Genomic DNA, 21454 nt, shown 5'->3' with positions numbered 1-21454 from the left:
GTGATAAAAAGGATTATGCATTTAAAAGCTTTTAGTACTAAAGTTGTCCACTGATAAGAATGAGTTTGTTTCTCTGCCATGTTGATGGCTATTTGTGATAAATACAGTAAAGCTAAACCAGCCTGCTTGTCACATCAGCAGGCCAAGGAGACCAGAAATATGATCTCCTATTTTTCCCCCAGAGCCTTCCTTCTAGTAACATTCTGGCAGCACTTACCCTTTTGTAATGATCAAATGTATCACAAACCTTCACATTCTGATTACTTTGCAAAGAATATACCATTTTCATCCTTGGGAAAATGCCATAAATTTCTATTCGGTTTCAACACATGCTTTTAAAGCTGCAATTTCTTCGATAATAAATATATATTGTTTATACAATGTACTAGATGTTCTGCTGTTGGCTTTTTTTTTTCTGAAAAGATTTATTGTCTATCTTGGTATGAGAACTGCTTTTCACAATCTTCATTTATCGTTAGCTTTTAATATCTAGAAAGAAGCCAAGTTATATTTTTTATTTATTCTGTGGGCTGAAACATATAAGGAAAGTAGTATTCAAATTGTAATAGAGTTATAAAAGATAAAAGTTATCCTGCATAAGTCAATAACCTTTAAATCCAAAATGGGACATTGACCAGTTTGCTTGGCACTTTTCACCATTTTGGTTGAAATCTGTCTAAAACATCTAATATCTATAGGAGTTCTCTAACCCCCTTGGGTATGTGCTCAATGGTATGTCTGTGGAGAATAAATGATCATATGTGATGCTGTTGTTTTTAAACAACTTTCCCTATATATTCATAAAAATGAACATGCACAATAACGTACCCGAAGAGTCACAAAAAGTCTGCACTGCATAATAATCTGTTCACACACACAAATATTTGAGTACATGCTTAAAAGTGATTGCTGTGACTGAATATATATTTGATCGTGCACCTTGTTTTAGAAATTACTGGTCAAAGAGGACCTGACACCTCCCCTGACATGTCATTTTTAGTAAATAATTTGTATTCCCCATAATATAACAATTCTGGAACACGTTTTCTTAGAATTCTGAGTTGTGAATGGTAACACCCAGGTGTTTATTTATTCATAACTTTCCAGGAGGAATATCTGAGGAATGGCACAGTTCAGAGCAGAGCTCTAAGAAACGAGGCTCCCACGTTGTTATTTCACGGGGAATACAAGTATTTACTAAAACAAATATGTCAGTAGAGATAACAGTTTATCTTTAAGTAAAATTATATTTGCAGTTAAATGATGTCATCTGTGTAGATGAGTTTATAGAACATATATATATATATATATATATATATATATATATTATATATATATATATATATATATATATATATACAGTCGTGGACAAAATTGTTGGTACCCTTCCGTTAAAGAAAGAAAAAAACAATGGTCACTCAAATAGCTTGAAACTGACAAAAGTAATAGTACATTTTCATTTACTAAAAATCAACTAATGTAAATCAGACAGTGCTTTTGAATTGTGGTTTCAACAGAAAAAAATACAAAAAACAAATCAAACTGGCCTTGACAAAAATAATGGTACCCTTAACCTAATATTTTGTTGCACAACCTTTTGAGGCAATCACTGCAAACAAGCAATTTCTGTAACTCTCAATGAGACTTCTGCACCTGTCCACGGGCATTTTGGCCACTCCTCGTCAGGACACTGCTCCAGCTGTCTCAGGTTTCAAGGTGCCTTCTCCAGACTGCAGATTTCAGCTCCTTCTACAGATGTTCATTAGGATTTAGATCAGGGCTCACAGAATACCAACAATTTTGTCCGCGACTGTGGATGTGTGTGTGTGTGTGTGTGTGTGTGTGTGTATATGGGCACTTCTTGCGTACCATACGGTCAAGCTGCTCCCACAACAGCTCTATGGGGTTGAGATCTGGTGACTGCTCTGACCACTCCATTACAGATAGAATACCAGCTGCCTGCTTCTTCCCTAAATAGTTCTTGCATAATTTGGAGGTGTGCTTTGGGTCATTGTCCTGTTGTAGGATGAAATTGGCTCCAATCAAGCGCTGTCCACAGAGTATGGCATAGCGTTGCAAAATGGAGTGATAGTCTTCCTTATTCAAAATCCCTTTTACCTTGTACAAATCTCCCACTTTACCAGCACCAAAGCAACCCCAGACCATCACATTACCTCCACCATGCTTGACAGATGGCGTCAGGCACTCTTCCAGCATCTTTTCAGTTGTTCTGCGTCTCACAAATGTTCTTCTGTGTGATCCAACCACCTCAAACTTCGATTCGTCTGTCCATAACACTTTTTTCCACTCTTCCTCTGTCCAATGTCTGTGTGCTTTTGCCCATATTAATCTTTTCCTTTTATTAGCCAGTCTCAGATATGGCTTTTTCTTTGCCACTCTGCCCTGAAGGCCAGTATCCCGGAGTCGCCTCTTCACTGTAGACGTTGACACTGGCGTTTTGCGGGTACTATTTAATGAAGCTGCCAGTTGAGGACCTGTGAGGCATCTATTTCTCAAACTAGAGACTCTAATGTACTTGTCTTGTTGCTCAACTATGATCTGAATTTTTCTTTTGCACTACATACAGTGCAGTTTTGGCTTTAGTAATGTCATGTTTCCTCACTTCCCATGGAGCCGACCTTTGCTATATCCAGTAGATATTTTATAGAGAGAAAATTGCACCCCAACAAATTGACAAAGAGGAATAAAAAAAGTATACATTTTTTTGACCCAGATATTGAAAGGAATCTTTCAACAGTTCTGAGCCCGCAAAACTGCTGACAGTGCTACTGTATATAGAGTGTGGGGAGTTCAGCGTAACTTTGCCGACGGTGTTAGCCAGGCAAGTGGCATGACTGAGAAATCAGCGCTTTAATGCCCCTGCCACCACTGCAAGTGACACAAGAGGTGGACCCTTGATGTTTAAGTGCTCCAGGCTCTCTTCACTGAACTGTCAGGGACTGTGACCATTTCAGCATCCAGTGGCTGAAACAATCAGCAGGAATAATTAATTAAAATTTCAGGTCTGGTACACAGATAAACAGCAATAGGTACTTACATGAGCCAGGGACATGACCAGGAAACAGTCCAGGTTTGGTACACAGATAAACAGCAATAGGTAGTTACTTGAGGCAGAGGCGTGGTCAGGAAACAGTACAGGTTTGGTACGCAGATAAACAGCAATAGGTAGTTACGTGAAGCAGAGATATGGTCAGGAAACAGCCCAGGTTCAGTACACAAATAAATGGCAATAGGTAGTAACATGAAGCAGAGAAGAACTAGACCACAAGCAGGAAGCACAATAGCCTGGGAATTTAGGAAATGGTAGATGGGAAGTCAATCTTTAATATCCATGTAAGGAATCCAGAGAAGCAGGAATCAGGAGAAGCTAGACATTAAATCCACCACTGGAGCTGTCCAACAGTCAGCAGTTTTGAGGGCTCGAAACTTCTGATGGATTCCCTTTAAGTTAGACATACAGACTTGCTGGAGTTTATAATCAAATACATTTTTCTCTTTTAGGAGTTCCATAGGACTATATAAATACATTACAATTTACTAATATAATGCATATAATTAATAATTTACTATACAATACAGTCTCTAAGTGCTGTTTTCAGCATTTACATGTCATTCTTGTAGAATTGACCAGCGTAGTCTGGATGGCCTGGATACATATATAGAGCTCTCTGTAGGTGTCCTGTCCATGGAGAACAGACTGATCAAACACTCAAGCACATAAGCAAAAAAAGATGTAGACTGAGAACATTATAATGGTACCATATACAGAGGTTATGTCAGTAAGTTGAAGCACTACAAGTGTTCAATTGTTTACCTTACTTTTAGAAAGTAGTAATGCAGCAGCTTTTTAACATCCATATTATAGCTGCAACACCTTCACCTCCCACAGTTCAACTGTACCGAAACAGAACCCTATACAGATTTAAGTTTGACTCAGTTAAACAATGGCACGTTCTAGTGTTGCGGTCGTCATACGGATGCCTGAATGTAGCCTTATTTATATAACCCTAAAGAACTCTTAAATGCTTATATGGGATTAAAAAATTAATTAAATAATATAGGGTTATGATATCTTTTAAAATTGTATCTTTATCTACACCGTAAATCCAATTAATAAGTACTCATGTATCCATAAACCATTATAGGTGCTTATAAAATTCCCTAAATGCCTTTCTTTAGGATCCCAAATCAAGGTTATGATGTAATTAAGCAAATTGTATTCTTCAAGCTATGAAATAACCCTTCACTTATACACATGGAAAGGAAAGTGACAGCTGCCCTGGGTGCCACAAGCTTGTGCACAGACCTCCCCACCCACAACTGGGGCATAGACCTTCCCCAATTGCCCTTGATACATATTCACCAGTTCAGGCTGGCAAAATAGATCCATCTGCTTGATGCCTGTGGATGTGTGACCAGATATCATTGACTTGTTCAATATTTACTCTTGTGATTAGTTTATAGCACAAAGAATACTAAATCAATCATTTGCATGAAAAATCCATTTTACGTCATCTAGCATACTGTAACATATCAGACACATTAAAGGAAGCAAAAGTATAACTAGCTAGTGGCACCTGCTTTTCCCTACATTGACAAATACCTATGATTTGACAAGCTAAGACAATTATAAGGATGCTGCTTGGATACAATGCATTATGCATTTTCATATGTTTTCATTTAAATTAAAGAGATCAAAAAACATGAATTGGGGTCACTGTACCTCACACTGTCTTATTATGGATTCAGTGGGTGTATGTCACAGTTTTTCTCATATCCCACACAGATGGAAAGACAGATGTCAATGAACTCCAATATCATGGGGATGCAGGGTCCCAACTTAAGCAACCCTTGTGCTTCACCTCAAGTCCTTCCAATGCACTCAGATGCCAAAATGGTAAGAAAATACAATGCTGTTTACATTATTACAGATTGGAGTACGTGAAATGTAGACCTGATGATTCTGATCATGTATGTTTCTCCAGAGTCACAACCTGCCCAACCCCCGTATTCTGCAACGAGATTACATTTATGTGACTTTTACTTCACAGTCCTTGCTTTAGGGCTCTGTCCATATTGTAGTTTATAAATACAGAGGTTCAAAAGATGTCATTTAATGTGTAATCTATGTGTTTATATTATGTACTAGATGGATACATTAACTTACAGGGTACTATTTAAATAGGGGGTGGATTTTAGGATTCCATAGCGACAAGCAGAATTTGCCCCACTCCTAACTGAGTTCTGGTTAATTACACAATGAAATAACAAAATGTGTATAGTGGAGCTCTATTTTTCTGATATGATAAATGTTATAATTCAGGCTGCCAGCAGCCACCACTAGGGGCAGCTAACTGTATATGGATTTATACTCCTTGCTTGAATCCGAAAGGATACTGTATAAATCTGTATGCAGGGGGCTCCCCGGAGCTGGAGCTGCAGATCGCCGATATGACAGTGTCACTGCAGGTAGGGAAAGCAGTTCAGTATCGTGCCACCTCTCCCACCATGTGCCCCATAGCAGTCCCAGAGGAGATCAAAAGCCACAGCATGGAAATGATAACTATTTAAAAAAAAAAAAAAATATATATATATATATATATATATATATATATATATATATATATGTATATATATACATTTAACAAATTTTTGTTATTTTTAGAATCTAACTATTTGTACAATACTAATTTATTCACTCCCCTAACCGTAGCTGTATGTCATGTTTTTATTATTATTATTATTATTATTATTATTATTATTATTATTATTATTATTATTATTATTATTATTATTATTTCATGGAACACTGAGCCTTTTAGTTGTGCTAAGACAGGAAATCAGCGTTTTTTCCCCACATAATAATAAATTCTAAAATCCTTTGAAATGATACTAGAAAAATACAAAAACATGGCTAGATATGAACATTTGGAAATTTATCCAATCCCATTTGATTTTAATTTTGAGAATTGAAATTGTTTTGTTTTAAAGAAGCTGAGAGTAAACCAAGTCGTGTGTAACCATGGCTGTATTTGTATACTGAGGAATTGTTGAAAGGTTGTCAGCAGTAATCAGCGAGAGGCGAATAGTTTGGAACGTTAAAGTACGGGACCTTTTGTGTAGAGCGCACAATTGTAGCTACTCGGGAAAGATGTCATAAACAGATGTGCATAATATTCACAGAATTCTATTCAGAGCAGGCCAGGGAGAAATATTTTTGTATTGTCATAGAAATCAAATGCTGCCTCCAACACATGTGGTAGTCTAATTGATAAATTATTGACGTTTTTGCTAATGACAGTAATTGTAGTAATTGCACTTTAAGATGTTATTTAAAGTTTTAAAATTAAAATAGAGTTTCTTCCTTAGATAAACTGAGCGTATACATTTATCCTTGTAACTTTTATTAAATCCATGATATTTATTGCGATATTTAGCTTCCCTTTCAGCTTTCAGTAGCATTTTATGTCATCAGGTGACATTTTTCTATTGTTATTATCTAATGATAAGATGTTGCATAGTGAAAACAATTGGATTTGATCACACGTGGCAGATTTTGTTGCAGAAATTTCTGAGACTGAAAATCAGTTTCATTCATCTGGAAGAAGCTTGCAGAAATCCATGCACCTGCTGCAGAAACAACCTCATTCAGATCAATGGAATTTTCTGCAACAAAATGTACCGAGTGTGAAACCAACCATTGGCTGGTGGTATGTGATAACATTAATAAAATGCAACAAAGTAAAACCAAATTATATTGTACATTGGTAGAAAAGGTAATGCATTAAAGGGAAACTGTCACCATCATTTCACCTATTAAACCGACTATACCTGGTGGTAGTGGGTGAAAAATAATTTCTATATAACCTATAATTGTCTTCTTAGTCGGCTCTGTAGCTTTAGTATTCAGTGTTTTAGTGTTCCCACACCGTATGCAAATGAGCAGAAAAGAGTCAGATCCGCTCTTGAAAAGAGTCATATCTTCATTCCTCAAGCCTTTCCGAGTTTGCCCCGCCTCCTTACTTTTGATTGACAGCTCCTCGCCTTCCCCCAGCACACAAAATCCCGCGCTTGTGCATTGATGTCCTATTCCAGTGTGTGCACAAAGGGACACCGGATTATTACGATAAAAGGAGCAAAATGTTTGCAGACCGTTATTTACATTCGGGGGACAAGTTTAGGAGAGGGGATAACGGCAATGAACTTTTGATAGCAGCGGCCAGTGAGGGAGAAGTAAAGTTCAATAGGTGAAATGCTGGTGACAGGTTCCCTTTAAGTTACAAGTGCGCTCATGTCAGACTATAAATGTAGTTATTTGATGGGTGAAAGCTCTCCTGACGTGTCTGTTTAAGTACATACTTGAATTCCTCATAAAATAAAAAAATGCAAGATCTTTTCTTAGAATTCTGCATGGAGCCATTCCTTTGTTATTCCTCCTGGAAATGTATGAATTATTTGACAACTCGGCGTTACCATTCCCCCTTGTCAACGGGGATTGTTGCTACATATGTTGACACTGTACAATTAGTGCTGACTGTAGGGACGCACCTTATTGACAATCATCAGACTTATGTGTACACATTTTGTTCTTAGGGTGGTTTTACATGTGGCATTTTCAGGAAGAAAAAAAAAAAATGTTGGGGCCAGATGTTAGCTGAAAGTCAATAGCCAAAAATTGAAACTCCCTTCAAACAGTGTTTTTGTTTTTTGTGTGTGTGAAGTTTTTTTCTCACTTGTAAGTTTTTTTTTGTTTATGGCGCTTTTTTCAAACTGCTGTATGATTTAGGTGTGGTGTTTTTTTCAGGTGTTTTTCCAAAGGCTTCTCTTTAAAAAAATATATGTAGAACTGCATGTCAAAAATGTGTAAATAAAAAATACACCACCCAAAAAACATGGGAAAATTATGCTATTTTTACGTGCCCTAAAAAAAAAAAGAAAAAAACACACAAAAAAGTGTGTGTGTGTGTGTGTGTGTGTGGTTGAGAGGTTTTCCAGAAATTCCCATTGATGGCCTATCCAACAATAAATAGAATGAAGGGATAGTGGCATTCTAAGGGTATGTGCACACACACTAATTACGTCCGTAATTGACGGACGTATTTCGGCCGCAAGTCCCGGACCGAACACAGTGCAGGGAGCCGGGCTCCTAGCATCATACTTATGTACAATGCTAGGAGTCCCTGCCTCGCTGCAGGACAACTGTCCCGTACTGAAAACATGATTACAGTACGGGACAGTTGTCCTGCAGCGAGGCAGGGACTCCTAGCATCGTATATAACTATGATGCTAGGAGCCCGGCTCCCTGCACTGTGTTCGGTCCGGGACTTGCGGCCGAAATACGTCCGTCAATTACGGACGTAATTAGTGTGTGTGCACATACACTAAGGGTATGTTCACACTGTTAACAAAATACAGCTGAAAATACGGAGCTGTTTTAGAGGGAAAACAGCTCCTAATTTTCAGCCATTTTTTAATCAAACTAGCGTTTTTCGCTGCATTTTTTACAGCCATTTTTGGAGCTGTTTTTCTATTGAGTCAATGAAAAACGGCTCCAAAAACATCTCAAGAAGTGACATGCATTTACGGGGCGTCTTTTTACGTACGGTTCTTTGAAAATGAGGTGTAAAATAATGCCCCGTCGGAACAGAACACTGTATTTCTGATTTAAATCAATGGACAAATGTCTGTAGGCGTTCTGCTTCCGATTTTTCAGCCGTTTTTCTGGACATTTACCTTCTTTTGTGTCCACTCCTGTGTTTAGCTAAAAGAACGTAAACAAAAACTGCATCAAAACTGCATGTGTGAATCCTGGGCTTAAATGGAATGTATGAGGTGTAGTGACTGTAAGGCTAGGGACACACAGGGCGGATACACTGCATAAAAGTATACATCACATACGTCCTGGTAACCACAGGAAATTCCGCCCGATAAACCGCACCAAAATGTGGTGCAGTTTTTCAGGCGGAATGTCCGCTACGGAAAACAGTGGTTGAAAAAAAAAAGTTTATACTTACCCAGTTCTCCATTGTCATGGCCACGTGTCCCTCTGTTATTCGTGTACTCTGGCCTCCTGGGATGACGTGGAAGCCATGTGACCGTTGCAGCCTGTGACTGCAGCCAGCAGTCATATGGGATGAAACGTCCTCCCAGGAGGCCGGCTGGACAGAGAACAGAAGAAAGTGTTGCTAAGACAGCACCTGGGTGGTAAGTATAAACATTTTTATTCATTTTAATCCACAAAAAGCTTCTTTTTTTTTTTACTGAATTGCAATTTTTGCAGCGGAATCGCAGCTTTTCTGCCTCAAATATCGCAAAATTAGCTATTTGTTGCTGCACCCCTGCAAGGTCTATGGAGGGATGTGTGAAGCGCCAAAAAATAGGACATGTCCCTTTTTTTTAGCGGACCCTTCACACGGTCCGTTTAAACAACTGCTGTGTGAACAGCTCCATTGAATAACATAGGTCCGCGTGACGGTCGTTGTTTTAACGGCTTTCACACGGACTTATTACACGTTCGTGTGAATAAGGCCTTACACTGACTTTTTAACACTTTACGTTTCCTCAGCTTAAAGAAGGCATTGCTACTAATTGACAAAAATAAACATAAATAAATAATACAGCATTTAACATTTTCCGTCATGTATAAGAAACAATTTATTATTTTTGCAAAGCCGAGGTTTATATACAGCTGAAAAACCAGAGTTAGAAACTACTTTTACATTTTCCAAGATCAAACATTAGTTAAACAAAAATAAGAATAAAAGAAAATCAAACTTAAGTAGATTGGAATTTCCCTTTGGAAACATTAAGGAACCAGCGTTATTAACCTAGCAATAAAAACTGTTAAAATGTCAGTTTTACAGCATATAAAAACATAGTACTGCATGTCCAAGTACTATAAGGATTACATTTACATTAAAATGGTACAAAGTATCTGAGCAGGACTGCAACAATGCGAATCAAGTGTTAAGTTAAATATTTTAAAGATGTTATCTTTGGTTACAGCAATTATTACTCAAATACTTAGGGTCCTTTTACACAGGCTGATATTCTGCCCATTAATAGAGCACCGACCGTCAACACAGCGTTTGCGCCATTCAAACGGAGCAATGATTGCAAGTATGGGGACCAAAGATCGTTAATACGATCCTTCTCCCCATACGGTTTTCATCTTGTCGTCAGCACATGCCCTGTTTACACAGTTAGATGTGCTGCCGCATAGCAACCATTTTTCTTGCAGCATGATCGGGAACAAACGTTCATACAAACGCTGGTCCACCCGATCATCGGCCCATGTAAAAGGGTCTTTGCACTAAGCTTTTATTCTTGATTACATTGTGGGAAGAAGTAGGCTTAAAGGCCTTTTTGATAAAGGCTTAATTTGCCCAATGCCACCTTGAGTTTTCTTAATTTGTACAATGGAGGGCAGGGTAAAACTTTTGCTTTTGAGTGAAATAGAACCATACATTTTATGCCCTAATTTGTAATTTCATCAAATATCTGGAATTACTTCTAAAACCCTTAGGCCCCATGCACACGGCCGTGCCCATAATCACGGGCCGCGATTGCGGGCCGGCCGCTAACACATTTTTGGCCAGTTCTCCCATACAAAGTAGGGGAGCACAGACCGTACAAAGCAAAAGATAGGACATGTCCTATCTTTTGCGGTACACTTCTATGGCCCGGACACCTTCCCGTAAATAAATGGGAAGGTGTCCGTTTACAATAGAAGTGAATATGTCTGTAATTGCGGACCGTAATTGCGGTCCACAATAACGGAGGATTTTTACGGTCGTGTGCATGGAGCCTTAGCCGAAGGTATATATATATAGTAAAAGCTAGTCATACACGTACCTTTCATATATACAATATTCAGGAACAAATTTAGAAGACCAGATTAGACAGACTTCAGCCATTTATTCCCTTGACCACTTCAATGTGTTTTGTGCGATGGCCTGATTATATGAGCATCAGCCATTCAGTTCTCGGTTGTCCAAATCATTACACATTGAGTTTTACCCGATTTGTCCAGTCAGATAATGTTAATGCAAAGGGATTATAATATGGCAATTGTTATAGTATAATATTTTTTATTTTTTTCTGTTTTAATTTTTTATTTCAAACTTGTCTTATAAATTCTCTTATTAACTAAAACTTTGCCAATGATGTGCCTGTGTAGGTTTTTATTAAATTTTGCAATCTGTACCACAGTAAATAAGTGCAAAAGAATTACAGCTTCAATTAAAATGATGAGGAAACTGATATATAGAAGACTTGCTGTGAAACTTAATTTTTATGGGACAAGGGCTCTAGTGAACTTCAGAAAATGCAAAATGCTCTCCAAAATGAAATCTGGTTACGTCTAATGTCTATAATCTTAAGACCGACTAAAATCCCAAGGCACGATAGCAGTTCTAGACCTTCTTGTTCTTTAGAGTTCCTCCATGTTGACTACAGAAGTAGACCTACTAGTAATATGCCTCTGAGACATTACATACGTAGTTCTCAACCAATAGTGTCCCTCAGATAGCTATACAAAATTAGGCTCTGATATCAAACATGGCTACCAATGTGAGAAAATTAGAAGGTCTTTTGTATAATTAATAACCTGGCCATCTTCACATACCAAGACACAATTCTCTCTTGTGGAGGCAGACTTTAGTATTGATATGTGCTAGATGAACTATCGGAGTGCACAGGAGGCCATAGGAGATCATCTAGTAAGGATAAGGCTAAGTAGGACTTGCTTTATGAATGATACAGATCACGATGGAGCATCCCCATGTCACCATGGTAATCTTTTACATTGAGGCAAATGATGTGTGCAACTTTACAGGACCGGTCAAAGACTTTTTACAGGATCGGTCAAAGACTGCAGCAGATCACTCCTTGACATGCTCTATGACTCATCTGCCTGCATGAAATCTTTGGTAGGAAATCTTTATTTATTAAGACCTATAACTGGCCAAACATGTTGTATATTTCTTCATATATATTAAGAGTAGAATCTTTAGCAAATGTCTGAGTGCCGGAGCCTTGGCAGTTTACCACCTTCTTCTGCTTGTGTATACAGAATAGATAAAAGGATCATTAAAACAAATGGATTTAGATAAACATGGTGGCTGACTAACGTTGTAAGCAGCAATATGTTGCCCTGTAAACCATGCTTTGTGTTGTGTGCATTTTTCCAGCTCCTTTCTTTTTTTATTTATAACCTCTACACATTACTGCTTGGCCTTTCTAGGTCTTATAATGAACATTAATTGATTAGCTGGATACAAGAGCTGCTTTAGCACTAGTAAGTACTATCCCAGTGGGTACACCGCTAAATACTTTATGAGGTAATTAGTATGGCAATGCCTTTCAGTAAAGAATTCTCAGGAGGGCATGTTATTGGTTTATGGTCATATTTTTTTCAGACACAACTGAAAAAGGGTGGCAATAAGGAATTATACATCTATATTGTAAGACAAATTCTAAAGGCTTCCCGAAATTCTTCTCTGCGACCATTTGTTTCTAGCTAACAGAGAAATTATTGAATGTATTTTTCTGAATATTTTGCCACTAAATAAGAAAATTTTTATTTATTCAAATTAGTGCTAAATAAATAAGAAGATGTTCAAGGACTGTTGTAATTTGGTAACTTGTTCTCTACCTAATGTCCTCGCTTTCGGCCAATTTCATTGTTACATAAAATGCCATCATGGCAGAACTGATGTTTTATATTAATATCCATTCCTGAGGTTATATTTGCTCATGCTGCCTCCGCTATTCATGGGATTTATGACCAATGTCACATTCAGCTGGACCAGCCTCTTCAATGACCTTTACTGTCAACCCCAGATTCCCGATCCAAAGCCACGTGGAACAACCGTGATTGGAAAATTCTCTCCAATGGCCGGACCAACATCCTCCTTATACACGTTGCACCTCCTAAATTGCATTGGCTTTCCATTTCAGCATGACACTGTGCTTTCATAGCCGTCAATGTGAATTGAAGACCTTCTGCTGAGGAAAAACAGAAGCGTGCTCGGTGTAGTTTGGTGTTTGTGTCTGGTTAACGAATCAGCTACATGCTAAGACCACGAAATGAATGAGACTCACTTCACACATCATCACTCAGCTCTGTAGCTGCTCATTAATTATACCGTGCAAAACGATGACTTTTAACTCAAACATATCCGATAAAAACACATTTGAAACTTAGCTTTGCAATTTGAAGTTTTTTGGGGAGTGGAGTTTCCATATATATTTAGTAATAATACAGTATTGCTTGTTTTCTATAAGATAAGCAGAGAGAGCATTGCTTTTACTGTATAACAAAACCTCCTTAAGGCTATGTTCACACGGGGTATTTTGCAGGAGGAATATCTGCCTCAAAATTCCGTTTGGAAATTTGAGGCAGATATTCCTCTCCCTGCACGCCGATTTTCGCAGAGTTTTTCACGCCGTTTTTCGCCCGCGGCCATTGAGTGCCGCGGGCATAAAACAGCGCGAAATACGCTTTCTCTGCCTCCCATTGAAGTCAATGGGAGGTCAGAGGCGGAAACGCCCGAAGATAGGGCATGTCGCTTCTTTTTCCAGCGAGACAGTTTTACTGCTCGCGGGAAAAAGACGCCGACGCCTCCCATTGAAATCAATGGGAGGCATTTTCTGGCCGTTTTTGCTGAGTTTTGCGACGCGGTTTCCGCATCAAAAAACTCGGCAAAATACCCCGTGTGAACATAGTCTTACACATCAGTCTTCTTACTGTACCATAAACAGAGATTGTTTGTTATAAGATGCATTTCAGAGAATGGATCAGCGTCCATCCTACTTTTTTTTGCTAGCCTCATGGAAGTATAACGGCACAATGAAGAATGAGCCATCAAATAATCAAAATAAACAAAACTTAAATTAGGGCCTGAGTTCACAACCGAAAGGTCTGTAGAGATAGAGGTAGAAGGGACTTTGGTTCAATTTAGCAGCTGTTGGTAAGAATAACATTATTTATGACCTTATGCTGCGTGTCCCAATGTCAGAGTAAGTTTGATATTCTTTCCTCTAAATCCAGAGTATTAATGCTGATCCGGTCCGTGCTTAAATTCTTGTCATTTTTGGCTCAGACCCTAGATTCGGTGTGAAAAATAAGGTCATGAAGAAAACAATGTACATATTTTGACCATGTTGGGAAATATAACAGAAATGTATTTATATATACTAGTCCTTCTCAATGAATTAGAATATAATCAAAAAGTTAATTTATTTCAGTAATTGAATTCAAAAAGTGAAACTCATATATTATATATATTCATTACACACAGAGTGATCTATTTCCAGCATTTTTTTCTTTTAATTTGAAGGTTATGGCTAACAGTTAATGAAAACCCAAAATTTAGTATCTCAGAAAATTAGAATATTATATAAGCCCAATTTCAAAAAATTATTTTTAATACCAAAATGTTGGCCTATTTAAAAGCATGTACAGTATATGCCCTCAATACTTGGTCGGGCTCCTTTTGCATGAATTACTGCATCAATGCGGCGTGGCATGGGGGCGATCAGCCTGTGGCACTGCTGAGGTGTTATCAATGCGGCGTGGCATGGAGGCGATCAGCCTGTGGCACTGCTGAGGTGTTATGGAAGCCCAGGTTGCTTTGATAGCGGCCTTTAGCTCGTCTGCATTGTTGGGTCTGGTGTCTCATCTTCCTCTTGACAATACCCCATAGATTCTCTATTGGGTTTAGGTCAGGCGAGTTTGCTGACTTGACTTGATCTACCACAGTGGACCAACACCAGCAGATGACATGGCTCCCCAAAACATCACTAACTGTGGAAACTTCACACTGGACCGCCAGCAACTTGGATTGATGCCTCTCCACTCTTTCTCAAGACTCTGGGAGCTTGATTTCCAAATGAAATGCAAAATTTACTTTCATCTGAAAACAAGACTTTGGACCACTGAGCAATGGTATTGGTCCACTGTGTTATATCAAGTCCAGAGTCAACGCAGCCGTCTATCAGGAAATTTTCGAGCACTTCATGTTTCCCTCTGCTGACAAGCTTTATGGAGATGCTGATTTCATTTTCCAGCAGGACTTGGCACCTGCCCACACTGCCAAAAGTACCAATACCTAGTTTATTAACCACAGTATCACTGTGCTTGATTGCCCAGCAAACTCGCCTGACCTAAACCACATAGAGAATCTATGGGGTATTGTCAAGAGGAAGATGTGAGACATCAGAATCAACAATGCAGACGAGCTGAAGGCCACTATCAAAGTAACCTGGCGTCCATAACACCTCAGCAGTGCCACAGGCTGATCGCCTCCATGCCACGCCGCATTAATGCATTAATTCATGCAAAAGGAGCCCCGACCAAGTATTGAGGGCATATACTGTACATACTTTTCAGCAGGCCAACATTTCAGTATTAAAAATCATTTTTGAAATTGGGCTTATATAATATTCTAATTTTCTGAGACACTAAATTTTGGGTTTTCATTAAATGTTACCCATAATCATCAACATTAAAAGAAAAAAAATGCTGGAAATAGATCACTCTGTGTGTAATGAATCTATATAATATATGCGTTTCACTTTTTGAATTGAATTAGTGAAATGAATGAACTTTTTGATGAATAATATAATATATATATATATATACTGGCACATGCATAGTCCTGATTGAGCAAACACTTTGGGTTAGTGCAGCTTAGTTGGGTCATCGTGACCTGATTTACAAGTTATTAGCAAAGTATATATATAATATAATCATTATAGAAATGGAATACATTATTTTAACAGCATGGTGAAGCTGGTTGAGCATATAATCAGTTCAGAGTCATTACAGATGCAGCCACATTTAAATTGGTCTTATTGATGTATTTGAACGGGTTATAGACAGTAAAATAATATATTATTGTGTTGGAATGCAATAGACTGTCAGCAGTCCAAAAAGATATAAAATATTCAGGTTTTGCACACCGTAAGTATGAAGTTCTCATTTAGAACAAAGGAGGAATGACCATTTTCTCAGCTGTGCTCACAGGTTATGTGTACAGGCAGACGACTGGTCCATGTTACTTAGCTCCTAATTTTTGATTCAGATTATGCTGAGATTTCCTGCTGTAACGGAGACAGACAGAGCTGCTTCATTTAGTGTTTGCAAACAGAGCAGTTCATAAACTGGGGAAGGACTGATAAACATAAACCTTGTCGGGTTTATATGGTACTTAAAATAATTATATCTACAATATGTGACTAAAACTGATAATACTTACTAACATTTCATTCAGTAGTTTATCCTTCTTTGAAAATGTCACCTTCAGATTAGAGCAGCATTCCAAATATCAAATGATCCCAATTTTTAATTCAAACTTAGATGTCAATAGAAGCTGATGGACGTTGAACATGGTCTTATCAGGCAACCTAGACTCAAACGGGGCAGTTTTGTGTGGTACAAAAATTCTCAAGTGACAGGCCATCACATGCATCGATTGGATAGACCAGTGTTGGCTCCATTGTAATTTGCTATGATGGTTGAAAGATGACTTTATACATAGTCCAATAAAGACTACTAGATATTATCTTCTTTAAACAATTTCCACATGTCCAACAACAATCCTCTAAATTGCAAGGAGGATATTATTCAAAGGAGTGTTTTATTTAACATATGCGCTGTTAATGAAGACCAGTTTTACAGTATCAGTTGTAATATTGCAGAGTGTGCGACCAACCTAATATTGTAGGAAGAAGAAACACTGACGTGGGCATTTCAAAAAAGCAGATCTTTTTATCGTCCCATAGTATAGACACTATCCATTTTTTGGCTCTAAGCTTGAAAATAGCTCACTTAAAGCCGAAACGTTGCTGGTGTCTGTACTATTGGACAATAAATAAATTAACTTTTTTGGTATGCTGACGTCATTGTTTCTTCCTGTGAATCCTTGAGTGGGCTGGAACGGGCCCATAAAGACGGTAAAGTGATGGTGGTGCTGTTTCCATCCCTAGTTCTACTACCTAATATTTTATCTCTGAATGGTAACTGATAACAGATTTCAGAACTGCTTCATCACAGCGATTTCCATCTAGAAAAACAACATACTAGCTGTTCACCAGCTAAATAACTGATCACTTGAACAAGCCCGTACTGTGAACTTGGACTTGGGTGTATTCAGCGTTGTCACTATTATGGCAACCAAGCATGTATTACATAATCAAGATGTTAAGCGATAACAACTATGAGATTAAGGTCAGCAATGAGGCGCTTGGGGTTACAGTGTTTATCAGGTTGCTAAGGGTCCCATATTCCCCACCACTAGCTGAAGAGGTGCTCAGTGCATCTGCCAGATTTTTCACAAGAGAAACACTTTACATGTTTCTGAAGAACATTCCACTTGGCCAAGAATCTGGCTTGAAAATCACACATGACATCATTTTTGGCAGAATTTGGAGATAGCTGTTTATCTAACATTGGTAAAGCAAATATTCATTCAACATCAACTACCTATACAGAAATATGTTTTAAAAGAGGGAAAAAAATGAACCCAAGAAAAGTTAAAATGGAACATGAGATCATGTACACTCACTCAGCAATTTTGATTTAAAAAATTTTTTTTTGTCCCATACAACTGATGAAACCTGCAATTATGCAATGTATCATATCAGTTCATGCACCCAAAAAGAACACCAGTCCCTTCTACTGCTAAAATGGCCAACGCAAGGGATGAATGCTAGTAAAAGAGACCCCTACTTGTTTCATAGAACCTGAAATATGCTCTTTTTAAAAGACGTCATTTATAATTGCCTGACTAATGATTTTTTCCTTTTATTTGGGTTGTCTACTTCAGGTAATCCCTTGTTTAATGACCTACTAGGGAATATTTGGCTAATATATATTGTCTTTATATATATATTCAGAAAAAATCATTTTCAAATACTCTATTATGAAAGTCTTAGGGGGGTACCAAGTTGATGGCCCTTATCTATCAGCAAGAGTAGAGAGTAGCTACAAGGAATGCCTATCACTTTGGAGAACCCAACATGTCCATGCAGACAGCTCATTGATTTCAGTAGGAACTGTGTAATGCTTAATTTCCCCTGTGATGGCGCTGCAGGGAAATTGCACAGCTGAGTTTACAGCTGATCTTTGCGGGTCTAAGAAAAAGGACAAGCTGTGATCAGCTTATTGTCAGGGGACAATTCTAACAAAGAGAGTTTGTGCAATGAGTGACACATCCAAGTGTCTGGAGAACAACAGGTGGAAGAACTGGAACCCCTTTAATTTCAATGGCTGCTCTATAATACTATATTTTCTGGGAACCAAGAATTTACATTGCACTTTCCCATAAATAGAGTAGCAACTGTTTACACTAGCTCCCACTAGTTTTGCCATATAGTAGTATAGACAAACCTTTTAAAACTAAGCAGTGGATGGGTTTTGGGATGATAAAACTTTGTTATTGTTTATATTTATTTTTGTGATAGATAGATAGATAGATAGATAGATAGATAGATAGATAGATAGATAGATAGATAGATAGATAGATAGATAGATAGACAGACAGACAGACAGACAGACAGACAGACAGACAGACAGACAGATAGATAGATAGATAGATAGATAGATAGATAGATAGATAGATAGATAGATAGATAGATAGATAGATAGATATGAGAGAGGGTGGCTAGGGTAAGAGCCTCAGGACTCCTTGTACCTCCAATCCATAAACTCCAAAAAACAGGCAGCGCATCGGGGGCCTTTCTCAAGCCTGAGGTTAATGGGCTGAAGCGTCGCACATATGGGCTAGCAAAGTCTTTCTACTTTGAGCCACCCGGTATGCTGCCTGTTTTCGAAATTTCTAGATAGAAAGATAGATAGATTTGAGAGGGATAGATAGATAGATAGATAGATAGATAGATAGATAGATAGATAGATAGATAGATAGATAGATAGATAGATAGATAGATAGATAGATAGATAGATAGATAGATAGATAGATAGATAGATAGATAGATAGATACAGTTGTGTACACATTCTTATTTTTCTATCTTTTTAAATTTTCATTGTCATGGAATTGTTAGTGTTTACAAGTTAGAAATCACTATAAATGCATAATTATTGTAAATTCTAATGGCATTTCTGCATTCACGTACCAGTCTTCTCTGCGTCATGCATTCATTGATGTACTAGTATGCTATTTAGTTATGCTAATGACACAGAAACGGACATTTACTAGGGCAAATAGTTGAGGAGTGGTGCAAATGGTTTTTGTTTTTTTCTTGATGTCATTCAGCTATTTTTGCCATTATCACCTGGTGACAAAATTGCCAACATCTGGTGATAGAAACTAGCCAGACTAAGCACATGGACACACTGTGGCATTCAGGAAGTTTTTTTTTTTTTTAGGATTTAGAGTTTATCTATAAAATAAAGAGAAACATATTATGGTCCTCATTTTTTTAAAACTGTCTCACATGAAAGCTGGCCTTGTTGTCCATAGCAACCTATCAATTTCCAGAACAGATGAAAAATAAAATCTAAGCTTTGACTGGTTGCTACTGGAAACAAGGCCTGTTTTGATAGATTAGGTCCATTGTGTCTAATCTTTACCGAGACAAGTATTTGCTTTGTTCTCAAGTAGACTGTATGCAACAAGACAACATGTATAGTGATTTGGTGACATGATTACCATACCCGTGGGTAAATATGGTTGGCACCCTGTTGGTTTTCATATTTGTTCTGCAAATGTGCCAGCATTTAATGACCCCCATGAAATGTACATCATAATCAGTAGCCACTTAGGTAGATACAGCCATGTAAATCTAAAAATAATTCTAAATGACCTTCAAATTCCTATACGTATAGTGTTTAACAATTTATTGTTCCGAAATAATTAATTAAGGTACCAAATTACTATCCATTTAATGCTGGCAAATCCAAGATACCATATTGCGGCATCGCCATGATGTAAGGTAACATTGTACATACTCCCACACACCTTTGCGAGAGTTATATAGCTTTTATTTCATCCAAGCGTCTCAATGTTCATGTTTACATGATTAAATGAAAGCACTGTAGGCTGTCGTCTAGCACATCTGCATGAATGGTATCTTTGTAAGAGGATGAGGTCACTAGTGGAGGGAGAGTGGTGTTAGAACACAGCTGAATCTACAGCTTTCCCCTGTGCATGGGCTGCTGTCTGCTTGTTGTAGAAAACACATAGGAAAGCATTCATCAAAGTCTCGGAGCTAGTGCGAAATTCCTTATCCCAAATAGTTTCATTTCACAAAGACATATTCCCCTTTATCTGTAGACTGCCTGATAGTCAACCTGTTATGTTCTAGTTTTTGTCGGAATTAATCGTACAGTATGTAAACTACATTGTCAGGTCTGCAATATGTCAAAGGAAAGGAACATTACAAATGGAATTCTACCATTTATTAAACCCTTAATGACTTAATGACGCAGCGCTTTTCTGCGTTTTTTGTATCCATTCCAAGAGGCATAACTTTTTTATTTTCCATTGGCATAGCCGCATGATGGCTTGTTTTTTGCGAGTTGTATTTTTTAATGGCATCATCGACGTAACTATAGGAGGGATAATTTTTTTGCAGGACGAGTGATCGTTTTCATTTGTACAATTTTGGGGTACATACAGCTTTTTGATCACTTTTTATTGCGCTTTTGGGAGGAGGGATCAACAAAAACAACAATACTGCCAATTGTTTTTCGTTTTTTTTTCTGTATTCACCATTGGGGATAAATATTGTAATTATTTTATAGTTCAAGTCATTGTGTATGAGGTAATACGAAATGTGTTTAGTTTTTTTCTTTTTCCAAAAATAAAGCATTTTGTACAGAAACAAAAGAGCTGTTTTTAGATTTTTTTTTTCTTTTTATTATTTTTCCAATACACTAATATTGTATTATGCCTGTCAGTGTTAAACAGACAGGCAGCCTAATAGGCATACACTGATGGCAGATTTTGAGGCCCTTGTTAGGCCCCTGGCTGCCATGGCAACTCATCAGCACCCCGCAATCACTCCACGAGGTGCCGATAGAGTGACAGAGGAAGTCCCTCCCTCTGTCTAACTACTAAGATGCTACGGGGAGCATAGACCACCGCCTCTAAGGGGTTAAACAGCAGTAATCAGAACTATCCAATCCCGGCCTTTAATTACCATGTGACGTAATAGTACGCAACAGGGCATGAAGGGATTAAATTCTTGTAATAAATAACCCTAAACTAAAACCACATGCCTGGTCTATATATTCTATGGTAATGTTAGGGACTGTGGCTGTTTATACAGATCTATGTATGTGTCTGAATTCCATAGTAGCCTAATGGCTCATTTATGATATGTACCAGACAAAGTTGTAACGGAAAGCTCCTGGGCCCCAACACAAAATCTGCAACACTCCCCACTATGTGCCATTTGTAATACTGG

The 21454-nt window shown here is 37.9% G+C and overlaps 1 protein-coding gene across 1 annotated transcript in view; it reads left to right on the top strand.

Moving 5' to 3' along the window:
* The window catches only part of LOC142652597 (cyclic AMP-responsive element-binding protein 5-like), a 91881-nt gene that overhangs the window by 11692 nt on the left and 58735 nt on the right, over window positions 1-21454 (top strand). Inside the window, exon 5 of the mRNA XM_075828251.1 lies at window positions 4808-4918. Coding sequence (XP_075684366.1) covers window positions 4808-4918 — 111 coding nt within the window. The remainder of the gene's footprint in view (window positions 1-4807; window positions 4919-21454) is intronic.

The sequence above is a fragment of the Rhinoderma darwinii genome, chromosome 5, assembly GCF_050947455.1.
Source record: "Rhinoderma darwinii isolate aRhiDar2 chromosome 5, aRhiDar2.hap1, whole genome shotgun sequence".
NCBI classification, from domain to species: Eukaryota; Metazoa; Chordata; class Amphibia; order Anura; family Rhinodermatidae; genus Rhinoderma; species Rhinoderma darwinii.
The sequence above is the reverse complement of the archived record's forward strand: the minus strand, read 5'-3'. Positions and strand labels throughout refer to the sequence as shown.